The sequence below is a fragment of the Contarinia nasturtii genome, unplaced genomic scaffold (genome assembly GCF_009176525.2).
Source record: "Contarinia nasturtii isolate CC-2019 unplaced genomic scaffold, AAFC_CNas_1.1 Cnas_scaffold_1240, whole genome shotgun sequence".
Classification (NCBI taxonomy): Eukaryota; Metazoa; Arthropoda; class Insecta; order Diptera; family Cecidomyiidae; genus Contarinia; species Contarinia nasturtii.
The window spans coordinates 1,245,790-1,259,624 of record NW_022198581.1 but is presented as its reverse complement, the minus strand read 5'-3'; the positions used below and the strand labels follow the sequence as shown (position 1 = coordinate 1,259,624).

The 13,835-nt window shown below is 32.8% G+C and overlaps 1 protein-coding gene across 9 annotated transcripts in view; it reads left to right on the top strand.

Annotated features, from left to right (window-relative positions):
• The window catches only part of LOC116345285 (guanine nucleotide exchange factor DBS), an 89,399-nt gene extending 76,338 nt beyond the window's left edge, over positions 1-13,061 (top strand). For 3 of the 9 annotated variants that reach the window (XM_031774524.1, XM_031774525.1, XM_031774523.1), the window contains exons 13-20: positions 375-503; positions 606-701; positions 9,160-9,345; positions 9,434-9,636; positions 9,746-10,264; positions 10,329-10,602; positions 12,250-12,376; positions 12,543-13,049. In XM_031774524.1, the coding sequence (XP_031630384.1) occupies positions 375-503; positions 606-701; positions 9,160-9,345; positions 9,434-9,636; positions 9,746-10,264; positions 10,329-10,602; positions 12,250-12,376; positions 12,543-12,637 (1,629 nt within the window). In that variant the 3' untranslated portion in view covers positions 12,638-13,049. Of the gene's footprint in view, positions 1-374; positions 504-605; positions 702-3,609; positions 6,346-6,911; positions 8,508-9,159; positions 9,346-9,433; positions 9,637-9,745; positions 10,265-10,328; positions 10,603-11,016; positions 11,641-12,249; positions 12,377-12,542 lie in introns of those variants that run through there. The other 6 variants (XM_031774520.1, XM_031774526.1, XR_004201494.1 and 3 more) reach the window with 5 other exon arrangements.
• Positions 13,062-13,835: the final 774 nt, after the last annotated feature.

Genomic DNA, 13,835 nt, shown 5'->3' with positions numbered 1-13,835 from the left:
AACGAATTGTTAGTTGGATGGAAAACAATTATTTGCTTAGCATAAACCTTTAAAAGTGCAATTAACGAATCAACTATGACTGCTTTGTATAGTAAATGCGCAAAATTCTGGTATGTAAATTTTAAATGAAAACAAACAAAAGAAAACACTATCAATTAAATAAATGTGATGAAGCGAAAAGAAGACATAAGTGACAAATGTCAAGTTCGCAAGGTGAACGCTCGAATCAAAATCAAAAATTGTAATTTTAAGAAATCTGTGTGCCACAAAGAGACCAACCGATTACCACCACCAATTTATCAATTAGTTTGATTGGCATACGAATATACAATCAAATAAAAAATTTCATGTTTTTTTTTTCATTATGCACACAGGTCGATGGATCGAGCTCTCGTCCACAGTCAATGGAAGGTCCAATGGATTCTGGTATCTCATTGAATGGAGACACAATATCTAGTCCAGACAGTGATAACTCATCACAACATCACATCCAAAATCAAAGCGTACGTAACAATTGATCATTTGTTTCAAAATAATAATATTGTTTTCAACAAAAAAAAGTCACACAATGTTTTCATTTTCGGTGCTTTCTCTCCCACACACAGGATATTGAAACGAGAAAGTCAAAACGAGGCCATGTTCTAGCTGAATTGCTTGAAACCGAACGAATATATGTTGCTGAAATGGGCTCCATCCTAAGGGTAAGTACATTTTCCGTTAGTAATTTATGTGATATCTATTGTTCTACATTGAAACGATTTGCAATTCGTTTTTTTTTTAAACCATGTTACATGGCATGCAAATTTTTGTTTCATTGAATCGGGATTTTTAACTCCACCTATCTATAACTTTCGTTTTTTTCTATCTTCTTTTCACTTACCTGGCATCATTCAGTCAAAACATAAATAACAAGCGGCAATTGCTTTTAATCGATAGACGATTAAAAGAAAGTGAAATATTTTTGTATTTTTCATGATTTGAATGACGCCAATCAAATTGGATTAAGAAATAAATTATGATTTTTCAATTTTTTTTTAATTCGGATTTTGCCTTTGTTATGTGTGTATTCAATTGGCGATAGTATGCTAGCTTTTCGATTTCACTTGATGCAATAGCATAGCACCATCAGCAGCATACAATGTGTTTTTAACGGCCATTTTACCGCATACATTCGATAGATCTTGTCGATAGAGAAAACGATGGGAGGCGATTGAGAAATGATTCATGCTCAAAAATTTAAATAATTTTCTTCTACTAAAAATTAACATCAAAATCTTCACGAAAAGGATGGTCCTGTTATATTTGCGTGATTTCGATTTCAAAGTAAATAAAATGGAAACCATGTTTTTTTTATTGTTTTATTTTCTGTATATCATTTGTGAAATGAGAATCGATCGTAAATTACAAGTGTGCGTTCAATAATTGCTGCTGGCGATTTTCATATTTCTTTAAGAAAAAAAAATCAACAGAAACAAATGAAGAAATGCTAATGTGATTCTTCGTCGATCGTATTCTTCCAACTTTTTTTTTTCCATTTGACTGACAATGAATTCATATTGATTTACCGTTCGATTTCAAGAGTATGCTTTTCAAACTTATCCAATGGTTGGTTAAATACTTGAACCATACACATAAAACCACGCATAAGATCTTTATTAGATTTATCGGGTAATTTTTGTTTAGTTTATGCTCTTATGAATATAATGCTGGACCCGATGAAAACAAAACGAATCACTGCAAGAAATAATAGATTTATAAGATGAAGAAGAAAGAAAAAAAAGATGATTTCTAGCCGATGGCTTTGAATGAAGCAATACATTCGAATAGCTGAAAATCAGCCAAACTGAATTGACGATGTGTGTTTGGCATGGCTGGGCATAAATGTGTTTGAATGGACATGGGCACGCGTTCAGTAACATTCACTCGAATGCGTACCGCACATGCCAACAAGATTACAACATTATGATAATTGAAGGTGGTGTTTTTTTCAAGCGTAAAACTAACGGCTGTTGTTTCATTTAGAAAAAGAAGCGATTTGATTTTCACCGGCACTGTTGGCCTTTGTTTCAGAAAATTCGAAAGAATTTATAAATTATTTTCTAATGAGTGTGTGTTGGCCTGCACGAATGATGTCCCGTTGATTTATGATTTGGTTGCAATTTTTGGTGCAAGAATTGAAAATGAAAAACTTCTGAAGGCTCATAGGAACATTGAGAATGTAAAAATCGATAAACATTTTCTAGAAAAGCTATTTGTAGCCGAGGCCAAGTGCCAGAACCATAATCGTTTTTTTTTGTATTCTCAATTAAAATGAATTCAATTCAAGTAACCACAAGAAAGTGAAAAAAATAATAAAATTGATGAAAGTAAAATAGAATCGAGTGAAAAAAAAACCAACAACTCAACTTCAAATGATATTCATTGATTTTCGAATCTCTAGATACAATTTGTACGAATCGTTTATAAACAAACGGTACAAGAGGTGGTAAAATGAAAACAAACATTTATTGCAAAGTGCAATCTCACATAATTTGATTTTGATTGGAACCGTTCGCATGGTATCCAATTTTGTTACATAAACAAAGACGAGAACTCGAAATATGATGAATTATAATTAGTTTTGAACACGTAATACAACATATTCCAACAGTTTCTTTTCCGATCATATTTCAAGATTGTGATATGTTTGATATGTGAGATATGGACACAAACAAAGAATAATATCAATATAAAAAGTGAAGGATTTGCTTCCTCCTCTTGAGGCGGGAAACAGGCGTTCTACTTATTTATGCGGATTTCTAAAAACATATTTCCTGTGTATTTCCTCGATTAGCTTTTCATATCGCCAGTAAAAAATCGACAATATTTTTGGAATAAAAAAAATTGCAAAGTCATTTGAAGCAGTGTTTGATTTTATTTCTATTCAAATTTGCTCAATCCACAATGAGCATTGCGCAGGAAAAGGCAAATTTCAAAATTTATTACAAACATTAAGAAGAAGAAGAAGAGGCTGAGTGCAAACATACTCTCACGTCGATTGAAAGCCAGCAAACAAACCAAATGCAAAAGAACAATAAAATGGGGAGAGAAATATTGTTTTATTTTAAATATATATAAATGTATCGAATCGAATGAAAAAAAAGAAAAACGAGAAAAAAATAAATTAGCACTGCTCGTACACACCAAAAACATTGGAAAAATTGATATTTGATTGAATGCGAAACGTCGAATCGCTCATACACGGCTAAATGGACACGGTAGCAACTGTTGATTTGTTACATTTTTATTGCAAACACACAATTGTTGTTGTTTTTTTCGGTTTTATCACCGAATACACTCCTACCTCTTTCTATTGTTGAACAAATGCCGTTTGAGATGTGTGTATGTTACATCTTTTTCTTTATTCACCAATGCAAACATTTCATTTTACATTCGTAAATATTTATACCATATTTTTGTATATGATTTTATGTTGCACCGTTGCATTTTGTTTTTACACACGCTACACCGATTTATGTTCCATGCAACAGTAATTCAACACAGCAACCAAACAACATTTGCTTTGCTTCGGCTACAACAAGCAATATTATATTTTGAAGGCTTAATTATTTGTTATGTGCTTTAGAAATATAATAAACACGATCGATTCGCAAAAAAACTTTTCATAAACACTTGACGATTAAGATTGCGCGCACACACATAAATACACACAACTGCAAACACACACACACACACACACACATGGGGCTCCCATTTGCAACAACAATAGCTAAAACAAAAACGAGCATATCACAAATGCAGACGTGTTCATATAGCCGTATAGCATGCTCATTCTGTTAACGGCAAGTATGTTGTTTCAATTCCGATTCAGTGGGATTTTAACGTTAGTTTCCACATTGATCTCGGCTAGATCACGTCGATAATTGGCAAACCATTTCTAACATTTCAGTTTTAATTCAGTGTGCTGATGTTTCAATTGAAAATTTCTTACAAATCCTTTGATTCAATCCCGATGAGTCATTTTCAGATCATCATTATCTGATTTTGTGTCATATATTTCAATGTTCAATGAAATGAAAGTTTTGACTGTGCATCGGAAAGTGTTATTGTTGTTGTTGGACCATATATTGTATAATTCGATGGACCAAATTCCAGTGCGATTAAAATCAAGCAATTTTTTAACACAACCCAAAATATTGACATGAAATGTGTATTTGTGCGTTAAATAATATCGAAAAAATTACCAAAACAAAAACCGGTGACAAAATAAGCATGTTGACTGGTTAATTGGTTCAAAGTTGCATAAGCCATATTGAAAATGAAACAAAACAAACAATTTGCATCATGTACAAAATGAAGATGATGTGAAAACAACATTTTTGATCGACGCTTTGTGACAACACAAGCTGATGCATTTTTTGTTTAATTAAGTTCATATCTGCATGCAACGTGCTGACCATTTACTTTGATCAATTTACCATCAACCTTATTACATTACATCGAGTGGCAACGATTTTATATGTTTACTATCAACTTGTGAATCTTTTAATAGAGTGAAAATTATCACAGTGACTTAAGCGAAAAAGATCCAAACAAAAAAAATATATAGATATTTTACCACGATTCAAAAAAGATTACAAAAAATTACACAATGGCTGTACATTGATGAGACCATGCGATCGATGGTGTGACATCGACCAAGTCATTGGACACCGCGGTAACCACATAGCAGAGAGAAATTGAAACAAAATTTAAAAACCAAAAAAACAAGAAATACGACAAAAGAGATAAGAAAGAAGCAGAAAAAGAAAAAGGGAAGAAGAAGATCACTTAACAATTGGGTGAAAGATTATAATAATCGTTGGCAATAAATTAATAATTAATTGTGACAATTGTTACGAATCGTGCGCGTCTCCGCCTCTGCCGCATAAAGTCGGCAATGATAATTATACCGCTTCGCATTGTGCCAATTGCATTGACTTAAATCGAGAAAGAAAGAAATGAAAGAAGAAGAAGAAGAAAACTATTAAATGTAGCAGCAAAAGAGATCAACAAGCCAAAAGAAACAGAACGATAACAGAATAACCAACAATTGATTTTTTTTTGTGAATATTTGTGAAACAGCAAGAAAAAAAAATCTAAAATTAAAAACATATAAACAACAAAACGAAAGAATGAATGAGAAAAAAAATTGTTACGTTATGCTTTCGACGCGCTGATTTTGCTTCTTTTGTGCTATTTGTGTCAATTTAATGTTCGATGCATTTACTAAAAATAAGGGGAAAATATCGACTCGAATCTTGTAACGTGCAAATGATCATAATCTGACCGAAAATTTTTGTTGGAATAAGTTGTTTTTTTTTTGTAGTTTAACATGGATTCTTTGCTACACACATAAATTATAAGTAATAATTTTTCTGTAAATTTGCAAAAGCTATTTTAAATTCGTGAACACAAAATCAACGGTAGAAAACAGCTACAAAAACAACAACGAACGATAAAAAATCGCGGGCAACGAGGAAGAAACCGAATTCCGAACGAAAAATCGTTTCGCAGCCACACGAACGGCTGCTCGATTTAATAATGAAATTCGGAAATTATAACCCAATGACGAAGAATAATTATAACATAACAACAGCACCAAAAGAACGCTCACGTAAATTTGATCTATTCCGTTTCAGCAAAATAAAATCGACCACCAATAGTTTTGTCGATCGTTTTCAAAGTAAAATCGAAACATTTCGACGATTAAAATCACGCAGCGAATCACCATTATCGTTTCGTGCGTCCTTGTTTGAGCGTGACGGCGTTGGTTTGTTTCCGCGTCCGGTTTATGAAAAATTTTCACCAAAAGATTTTCCCAAATCACACTATCGCGGCGATAATTTTTATGTGTTTGGTAATACAATACGGAAATTAAGTGATAATCAGAAATCAATTTCGGGAAAAAATAATTACCTCAGTGAAAATTTTTATTGTACATTACGTACATCGGCAACGGGTGATGAACAAACATCGAATGGGACTGGCACCGCAACGATAAATACAAAAAAAAATTACCCGAGTAACACATCGACCGTCAATCGAAACACAAGTGCAAATACAAAAACTTTGACCATTGAACGAAAATTTAACACCAAATCGAAACATTGTGATGCAATCACAGAACATACCAGTGGAATTGGATCGTATGTGGAAAAAGAGATCGATTTAAATACGGTGAATAAAAGTACGTTAAATCGACGATATACAAATTCACTCAAAGATATTCTAGATACGGTATCATATTTGGACGAAGACACCGAATTCAAAGTGCTTAAAGATTATTTTGAAACCAATTCATATGTAAGTAAAACAAAAATACATCGAAAATGTACGCCATGGATTCAGTATTTATTTTTATTATTCATTCCTAGTTCGCAATTCCAATCAATGAGATTACTCTATTCAAAAGAGTCTATTGTGATTCCAACCATGGATATTTTCAAAGTTATCAAAAAAAAAAAAATGTAAAAGTACAAAAAAGGTCTATATTCTTGAAATTTCCGGAACTGCTCTGAGAAAACTCAGATGTTAAAATTCAAAGTAATCAGAGCAAATGCCATTTTAACATGGAGATATTTTGTCACATGTTAAAATGCACTAAAACCCGCAAAGAAATGTGTTGCGGGTAAAATGACATTTTACCATGTGAAAAAATACCTCCATGTTAAAATGGCATTTTGCTCTGATTACTTTGAATTTTAACATCTGAGTTTTCTCAGAGTGGAGAGTCAAATTCGACCCCTTGGAATCATGAAAAGAAAAAAATATTTTTATATCATTGGAAAAAAATAACTACTGAATCCCCATCATCATTAAAAATGATCAGAGCTGAGGATGATTCTGAATTGATTTTATAAATTTATTAGGAGGACATTGTCAAGGATACAGCATTCAAAGACTATTTGAATAAGAAAAACTACAACGATATTTTGGACTATTTAAACGAAGACGGCGGATCCAATTTTACCGAACATACGATGCGCTTAAAAGCTCGATCATCATTGATTGAAGATAATACGCCAGCTGGCCTCTATGAAAATGCCACCGACACTACAAAATTGTATCGTTGGAAGTCAACTGGCAATTTGTACGAAAGTCTCACTAGTTATAATAATAATAATAATAATAATAACAACAATAACAACCGTGTTCAACATCCTCCATCGTCGCATCATTACCACCATCATTCAATAAATAATGCATTGAATGGCAATCGATGTTTCGATGGTTTTAAAACGGTTGATCGACTTGAAACGAGTACATATCGTCGACAAAGAAAACCGCCAACCTATATTGGTAGCACGACCAGCTTAAATCGTCGCACCAATTCGAAAATTATGCAAAAACAACGTGAAAAAGATCGTGAACAAGAATGGCGATATTTCAAGACAAACACAACGCTTGGACCGGACAAATTCTCCAGTTACAATACATTAAATTCAATGCAACGAAATAGTGAATTCAAGCGTTCGATTAGTGATAGTGTGTTCACGCCATCAATATCAAAGCAAAACAATCATTACGAGGATGTAAAGAGATTTTGTGAACTATTTTTAGACGAACACTATACATTCAATAGTAAATGGAGTAAATTTGATACGTCAACATTGGCAAAGAAGTATACGGAGCGTCAGTACAAGAAATTAATAAATAAATTCATCAAATCAAAAGGCTATACATCGGCTGATGAATATGTGCAAGCAAAATTTGGTACGATTCTTGATCGTTCGATACCAAAGAGTGCTGCAATGAAATGTGAAAAATTAGACTTACCAAAGACGTATATTGATAATGTACAACGACGATACCATGTGACAAAGCAACATTTTTTGGCCGCCGAACGAATGCGAAACGAATCGATTGGACAGACAATGCCGGTGTCGGTGTCGGTTCCAGCTCCGCTACCACCATCGTCATTATCGCAAACACAACGTGACCATTATCAACGACATCATCACCATCACCATCATCATCACCATCATCATTACAGTCAATCGACAAACGCTAAGTTATCGAAGAGTTGCAGTTTTGATTGTCGATCCGCATTCGATCGTTGTACCGGTTGCATGACTACTGGTCGTCGCAAACGTAAAGATTTCGCAATGTCATCATCAACTGGATCATTACCATCGTTATTCCGTTCACAATCCAATCGAGATGACCTATTCGGTCGTCGATATCTGGATAATTCCAATTGTGATATATATTGCAGCAGTTGTATGCATAGTTCATTTCAACAGATTCCATGCCGAAGCGAGCATTCAAATTACGATTTTAGTTATCACCGGAATCAATTGCACTCATCATATGACGATAATCATACATTGCGACCGACAAATAGCCGAAGACGGTGTCAACCGCAACAGCAACAACAATCGCTGTATCGAGCACCAAGTCGCATCTATAATCGCCATAACGAGTATAATCACTTGCATCCATCAACGACTTTATGTTCGAATTATGTAAATTTCCGTAAATTTCTATTTTAACTTCTCTCTTCTTCTTTTTTTTTTTTTTTTGAAAAGCATTTACTTTGCCATTTTTCTTTTGTTCGTCACCATCATTCGTTCTTTTACTCGCAAATTTTCATTCAGCAAAACGCACATGGAAAGAAGGCAAAAAAAAGAAGGAGAATAAACTATCGCCAACTGAATAAATGCAGTGAATTGATTAATTTATTCCACGAAGCCGCATGTTTATTTGCTGGCGCACAGATTATCAATTACAGCATTTCGCATTTAATCCAGTTTTATGTCAGTTTATGTAATATCATTCTTCTATTTTCTATTATTTTATCTTTTCTTCCATGATTATGACCGACCATGAAATGCACTCAATGCAATCAGAATAAGACGTAACGCTCTTTGCATTGGCATTGGCACTGGTCGCAAACATATCTGTACTCTGTACACTGTACATGACTGAAGAATTTTGAATTGCAAATCGTTGTAATTTAACGGCACATATCAATAGCGAATATAATAATAATTTCACTTAGAACTGATTTAATATTTCTATTTTATAATATTAATTCATTTATTATGTTCATTTTTCTCTTTCTCTCTCTCTCTCTCTCTCTCTCCTGTTTTGGATCTTTATCGACTTCTATTATAGGGTTATCGTGATCAAATTCACTCCGAAGAAATGGCATCACTAGTTCCGCCTGGATTGCATGGAAAAGAAGATATTCTCTTTGGCAATTTGAACGAATTGTATACATTTCACAGTGAAGTGTTTCTAAAAGACTTGGAAAATTGTATATCGACCACGGAACTGGTTGCACTGTGCTTTGTTCAACGGGTATGTTTTATATTCAATTTGTTTGTTTTGTTTTCGCTACATTTAATAAGATGTTATATCTAATTAAGCAATTCATTTTTTTTTTTAGCGTGATACATTTTATCGACTGTATTCGTTCTATTGCCAAAATATACCACGATCGGAGCGATTACGTGAAACTCTCGTCGATACGCATCTATTTCTGCAAGAATGCCAAAAACGGCTCGGTCATAAGTTGCCATTGGCCGCTTATCTCTTGAAGCCGGTACAGCGCATTACCAAATATCAACTTTTGCTCAAAGATTTACTAAGGTATGTGTGAAAAAAAAATAATCGTGAATTGCATTTACATGCCATCGAATGGTGAAGATTCATCAAAAATGATTGCAAATTTTCTTTGTCTATTCTCGAATAATTTTAGATTTAGTGATAATGGTACATGTGCTAAGGAATTGCAAAAGGCTCTTGACTGTATGCTGATCGTATTGAAATGTGTTAACGATTCAATGCATCAAATTGCAATAACTGGTTTTCCTGCCGATTTAACGCAACAAGGTGAATTGTTGTTGCAAGATTCGTTCCAAGTGGTGACAGAGTCAAAGAAAGACATTCGATTACGCCAGAAAACGCAACAACGTCACATTTTTCTATATCAAAAGGCAATGCTATTCTGTAAACAAGCAACGAAAACTGGCCATACCAAAAGTACTTATCAATTTAAGCACTATGTGAAAATGTCACACATTGGATTGACGGAATCGGTGCGCGGTGATGCTCGCAAGTTTGAAGTGTGGCTACAAGGACGATCCGAAGTGCATACCATTCAAGCGATGACGGTTGAAATCAAAAATAAATGGGTTGCCGAAATTAAGAAAGTACTACTCAATCAACTTGAAGAACTGAAAGATGAAAAAATTAAGCAATATGGCTTGAGCCACAGGTAATTTTGAAAAGTTAAATTTTCATCTTAAAATTGAAAATCAAAATGACATTTATCGTTTTAGTGCAAATATATTCCGACCGTTACGGCAAACAGTTTCATGGGATACACCAAATGGTATGGCAAATGCTCCACAACGGGCAATGAGCGTTGATACAAATAGCACAAACAGCAACGAAACAAATCGTTGCTCAAATATCAGCGATGAAAGTGGACCAACACCGGCTGCACCGATTAGCTCATCATCATCCGAACAAGATAATCATGAAGCTGGCGCATGGAGTTCCGACTATTCAAACAGCGAAGATGAATATCCAAATGCCGAAGACACAGCACCGGTAAGAGATACTCTAGTCATATCAATGAAACGGATTAAGAAATGATTAAAAGAAATTACATTTTGGGAATTATTTTTTTTAAGTTAGTATTGTTCTCTTAGTAATCATTTTTAATTTATTTTTTTTTCTCTTCATTTTCCTTATAATCGAATTAATGCGAACATCTATTTGCATCACATATAACACATAAAATATACACAAAAACACACATACAAAATTTTATATCATCATTCGGCATTCTCACATATATTTGAAATTTCCAAAAAAAAAAAACACATCACAACAAAACCTTTGGCTTTGGCTATTAACATCGAATCAAACTAACTAAATCATCGTACGCCTAACCCAATCAAATTAAAAAAACCACCTTTGCTTGGCTAACATCCATAACATCTAATCTTGAAATAAAAAAAGGATGTATGGAGCGTATTTACGGCACCATTTCAGCAAAAACAAAACAAATCGAGTGAATCACGTTCATCACTTCCAGCACTACCATCACTGTCGTCATCGATAATCGAGGATAGCCAACACAAATCGAATTCCACATTTTACGTGTCGGTCGAAGATTAACCACAAATTATCAAATTAACAAATTCAGCTTTTTTTATCCTTTCTCCTGCTCAATCTCTCTCCAATACAATATTAAGCTGGCCAATTTTGTGTGCGCGTTTTTTTTTCACGTTCAAACAAAACAATGGAGTATACAAACAAGAATCTTTAAGGCAAATCACCAAAGATTGATTAAAATTGAAAAATGAAATAAAATGTTGAATAAAACTAACGATGCTCAAATTAACAGTAATTATTCAAGTGCATATGGTAGCGATGAAAGAAGAGAACTATGACAATGGTGCACACAAATAATGTGGAATTGCGAATAAAAATATGGTTGTATCTAAAACGCTTGGACGATGGCAGCGACCCGAATAGCAAATTTAAACAAAAATCAATCAGTAGTTCAATGTTTAAGTGTGTGTATGTGTGTATGTTCGAAATGTTGGGGGATTTTGGATTTATTATAGAGATTTATTTTATGTAAGTTTACTGTCTTTAAGAACATGCTACATTATTACTAATAATTACTCGCTCAACCAACAAACAAACAAACAAAAACATATGGCGCCAAACCGATCATTCATAAACACAAAATATTTTTGAAACAAAATCATATCACATTTATATGTTGTTATATCTTTGAAATGAACAGTTTTTACATTTTACCATTTCATTTGTACGGTAATGTTTTATTTTGAGTTTTCTTTCGTTTGCGTCTGTTTTTTTTCTAGTTTGTTTGAAAGCGATTGGCTTGTTTTATTTAAATAGAAAAAAAGAATACTAAAAAAAAATCATCACTGAAACGCAGCATAAAAATTAACCCACAAATTTGTATACTAAAAACAACTAATGACAGTTGCAAAAAAAATCGGTTCATTTGGGATTAAATTTAGACGAATTTGGTAGAAAATGATGCGTGTTCGGTGAATTTTGTCGTTGTGTTTTTTCATTCACCTTCTGTGGATTTTGTGTTGTTATTAACATATGCATTGTATTTTTTTTTTTTTGCTTTTTGATGTTTGCAATTTTCGTCGATGAACATAAATTTTAACGACGATTAACATTTCGATTGGTATCTTTAAATTCCAGGGTAATCGTTTTGTATCATTAGCTGACTACTGTGCAATGGGGCATTCGGAAGTCTCAATGAAAGAGGGCGATGTTGTTGAATTACTGAAAATTGGATGTGCCGGATGGTGGTTTATTCGAGACTTAAGTAAGTAATGCAACAGCCTTCAAAATTGATTTTTTTTTCTTTGAATGACTCACCCATTTTTTATAAATTGGAGATTTTTCCATAATTTACATTATTTCTTACAAAAAAAAACAAAAAAAAAACAAGATAAACAAATTGAATAACATTTTCATGATTGCAATTACAGGCAATAATGGTGCTGAAGGATGGGCGCCGGCAGCATTTTTAGATCCAATTCACCGACGAACACATCGCAGTGGCAGCAAACATACCGCCGAATAAATTCAAACACACCAACATTTTACTACAGCATCAACCAATACTATACACGCGCATTATCCGACTAAACAATAAAATTTCCAACATTTTTCCAAGAACATCTTTCCAAAAAATTTCTTAAGCAACGACCAATCCAAATAGAAATAATGATGCATTGCAAATCAGCTAAAGACATGAATATACACATCTGCGTATAAGTTATTAAACAACAAATAATTCCCATAAAATATCATAATGTGTACAATATAAATTGTTATTAATTTTGGAACCTGAAAAAAAGACCCAAACTTTTTATGTGGCTTAGTATTAATATTATTTTGTTCTCTTATATTTGTAAATGACAAGCAATTTATATAATTAAAGTAGTGTGCTTTTAAAAAAAAAAAATCGCCAATAATGTTTTCAATATGCTTGAAAAAAAAAACTGTTCATGATAATAAAAAAAATTCATCGAGTCATCAAATATATTCATATACTGGCGCATATTACAATTTGTTAAGTCTTAAGTTTAATTATTTAGTTTTTAAATTAAAATATTAAAAAAAATGAATTAAAATGCATAATTTAGAATTAAATACGATAAAAAACAAAAATCGATCATCTCTATAATAAATTGAATTAAAAAAAATCAAACTTTCTTCGCTGATTTTATTGGTGAAACGAAGAAAGTGAAATAAGAGTTTTTAGTTGTTCAAAGTTTTGTTGGCAAAGTCGATAATAATTTGTAGGTTCCAATTAGCCGAATTGAGCTTGTTAAAATATTTATTATAAATTCATATAAAATAAACACATAAGTAAGCTTATAAAGCGAAACAAATGCATCTACATAAAGTATATCAAATTTGAGTTGCTGCAAATGGAACATTTTGTTTGCCTCTCTTCTTTTTTTTGCATATCCATTTATAATTGAATTAAATGCCGAGATGAAATAATAATGTTGACTAGCTTATATCTTAAGTTCGAATGAATTCACATTTACAACAATAAACACAAATTTATTGAGAAAAAAAAAATATCGTTTAAATTTGTTCAATGGTATTTGCACATCCATAATTTTTTAGAAAACAAAATAGGTAAGTTGGTAAGAAATACAAACCTTTCAACCCAATGTTAAAATCCTTTAAATGTTGAACTGTTATTAGGTTTTCGTTTTGTATGTATTTGGGCGCACATTCACACTCTGTGGAAAGAAAAGCTGAAA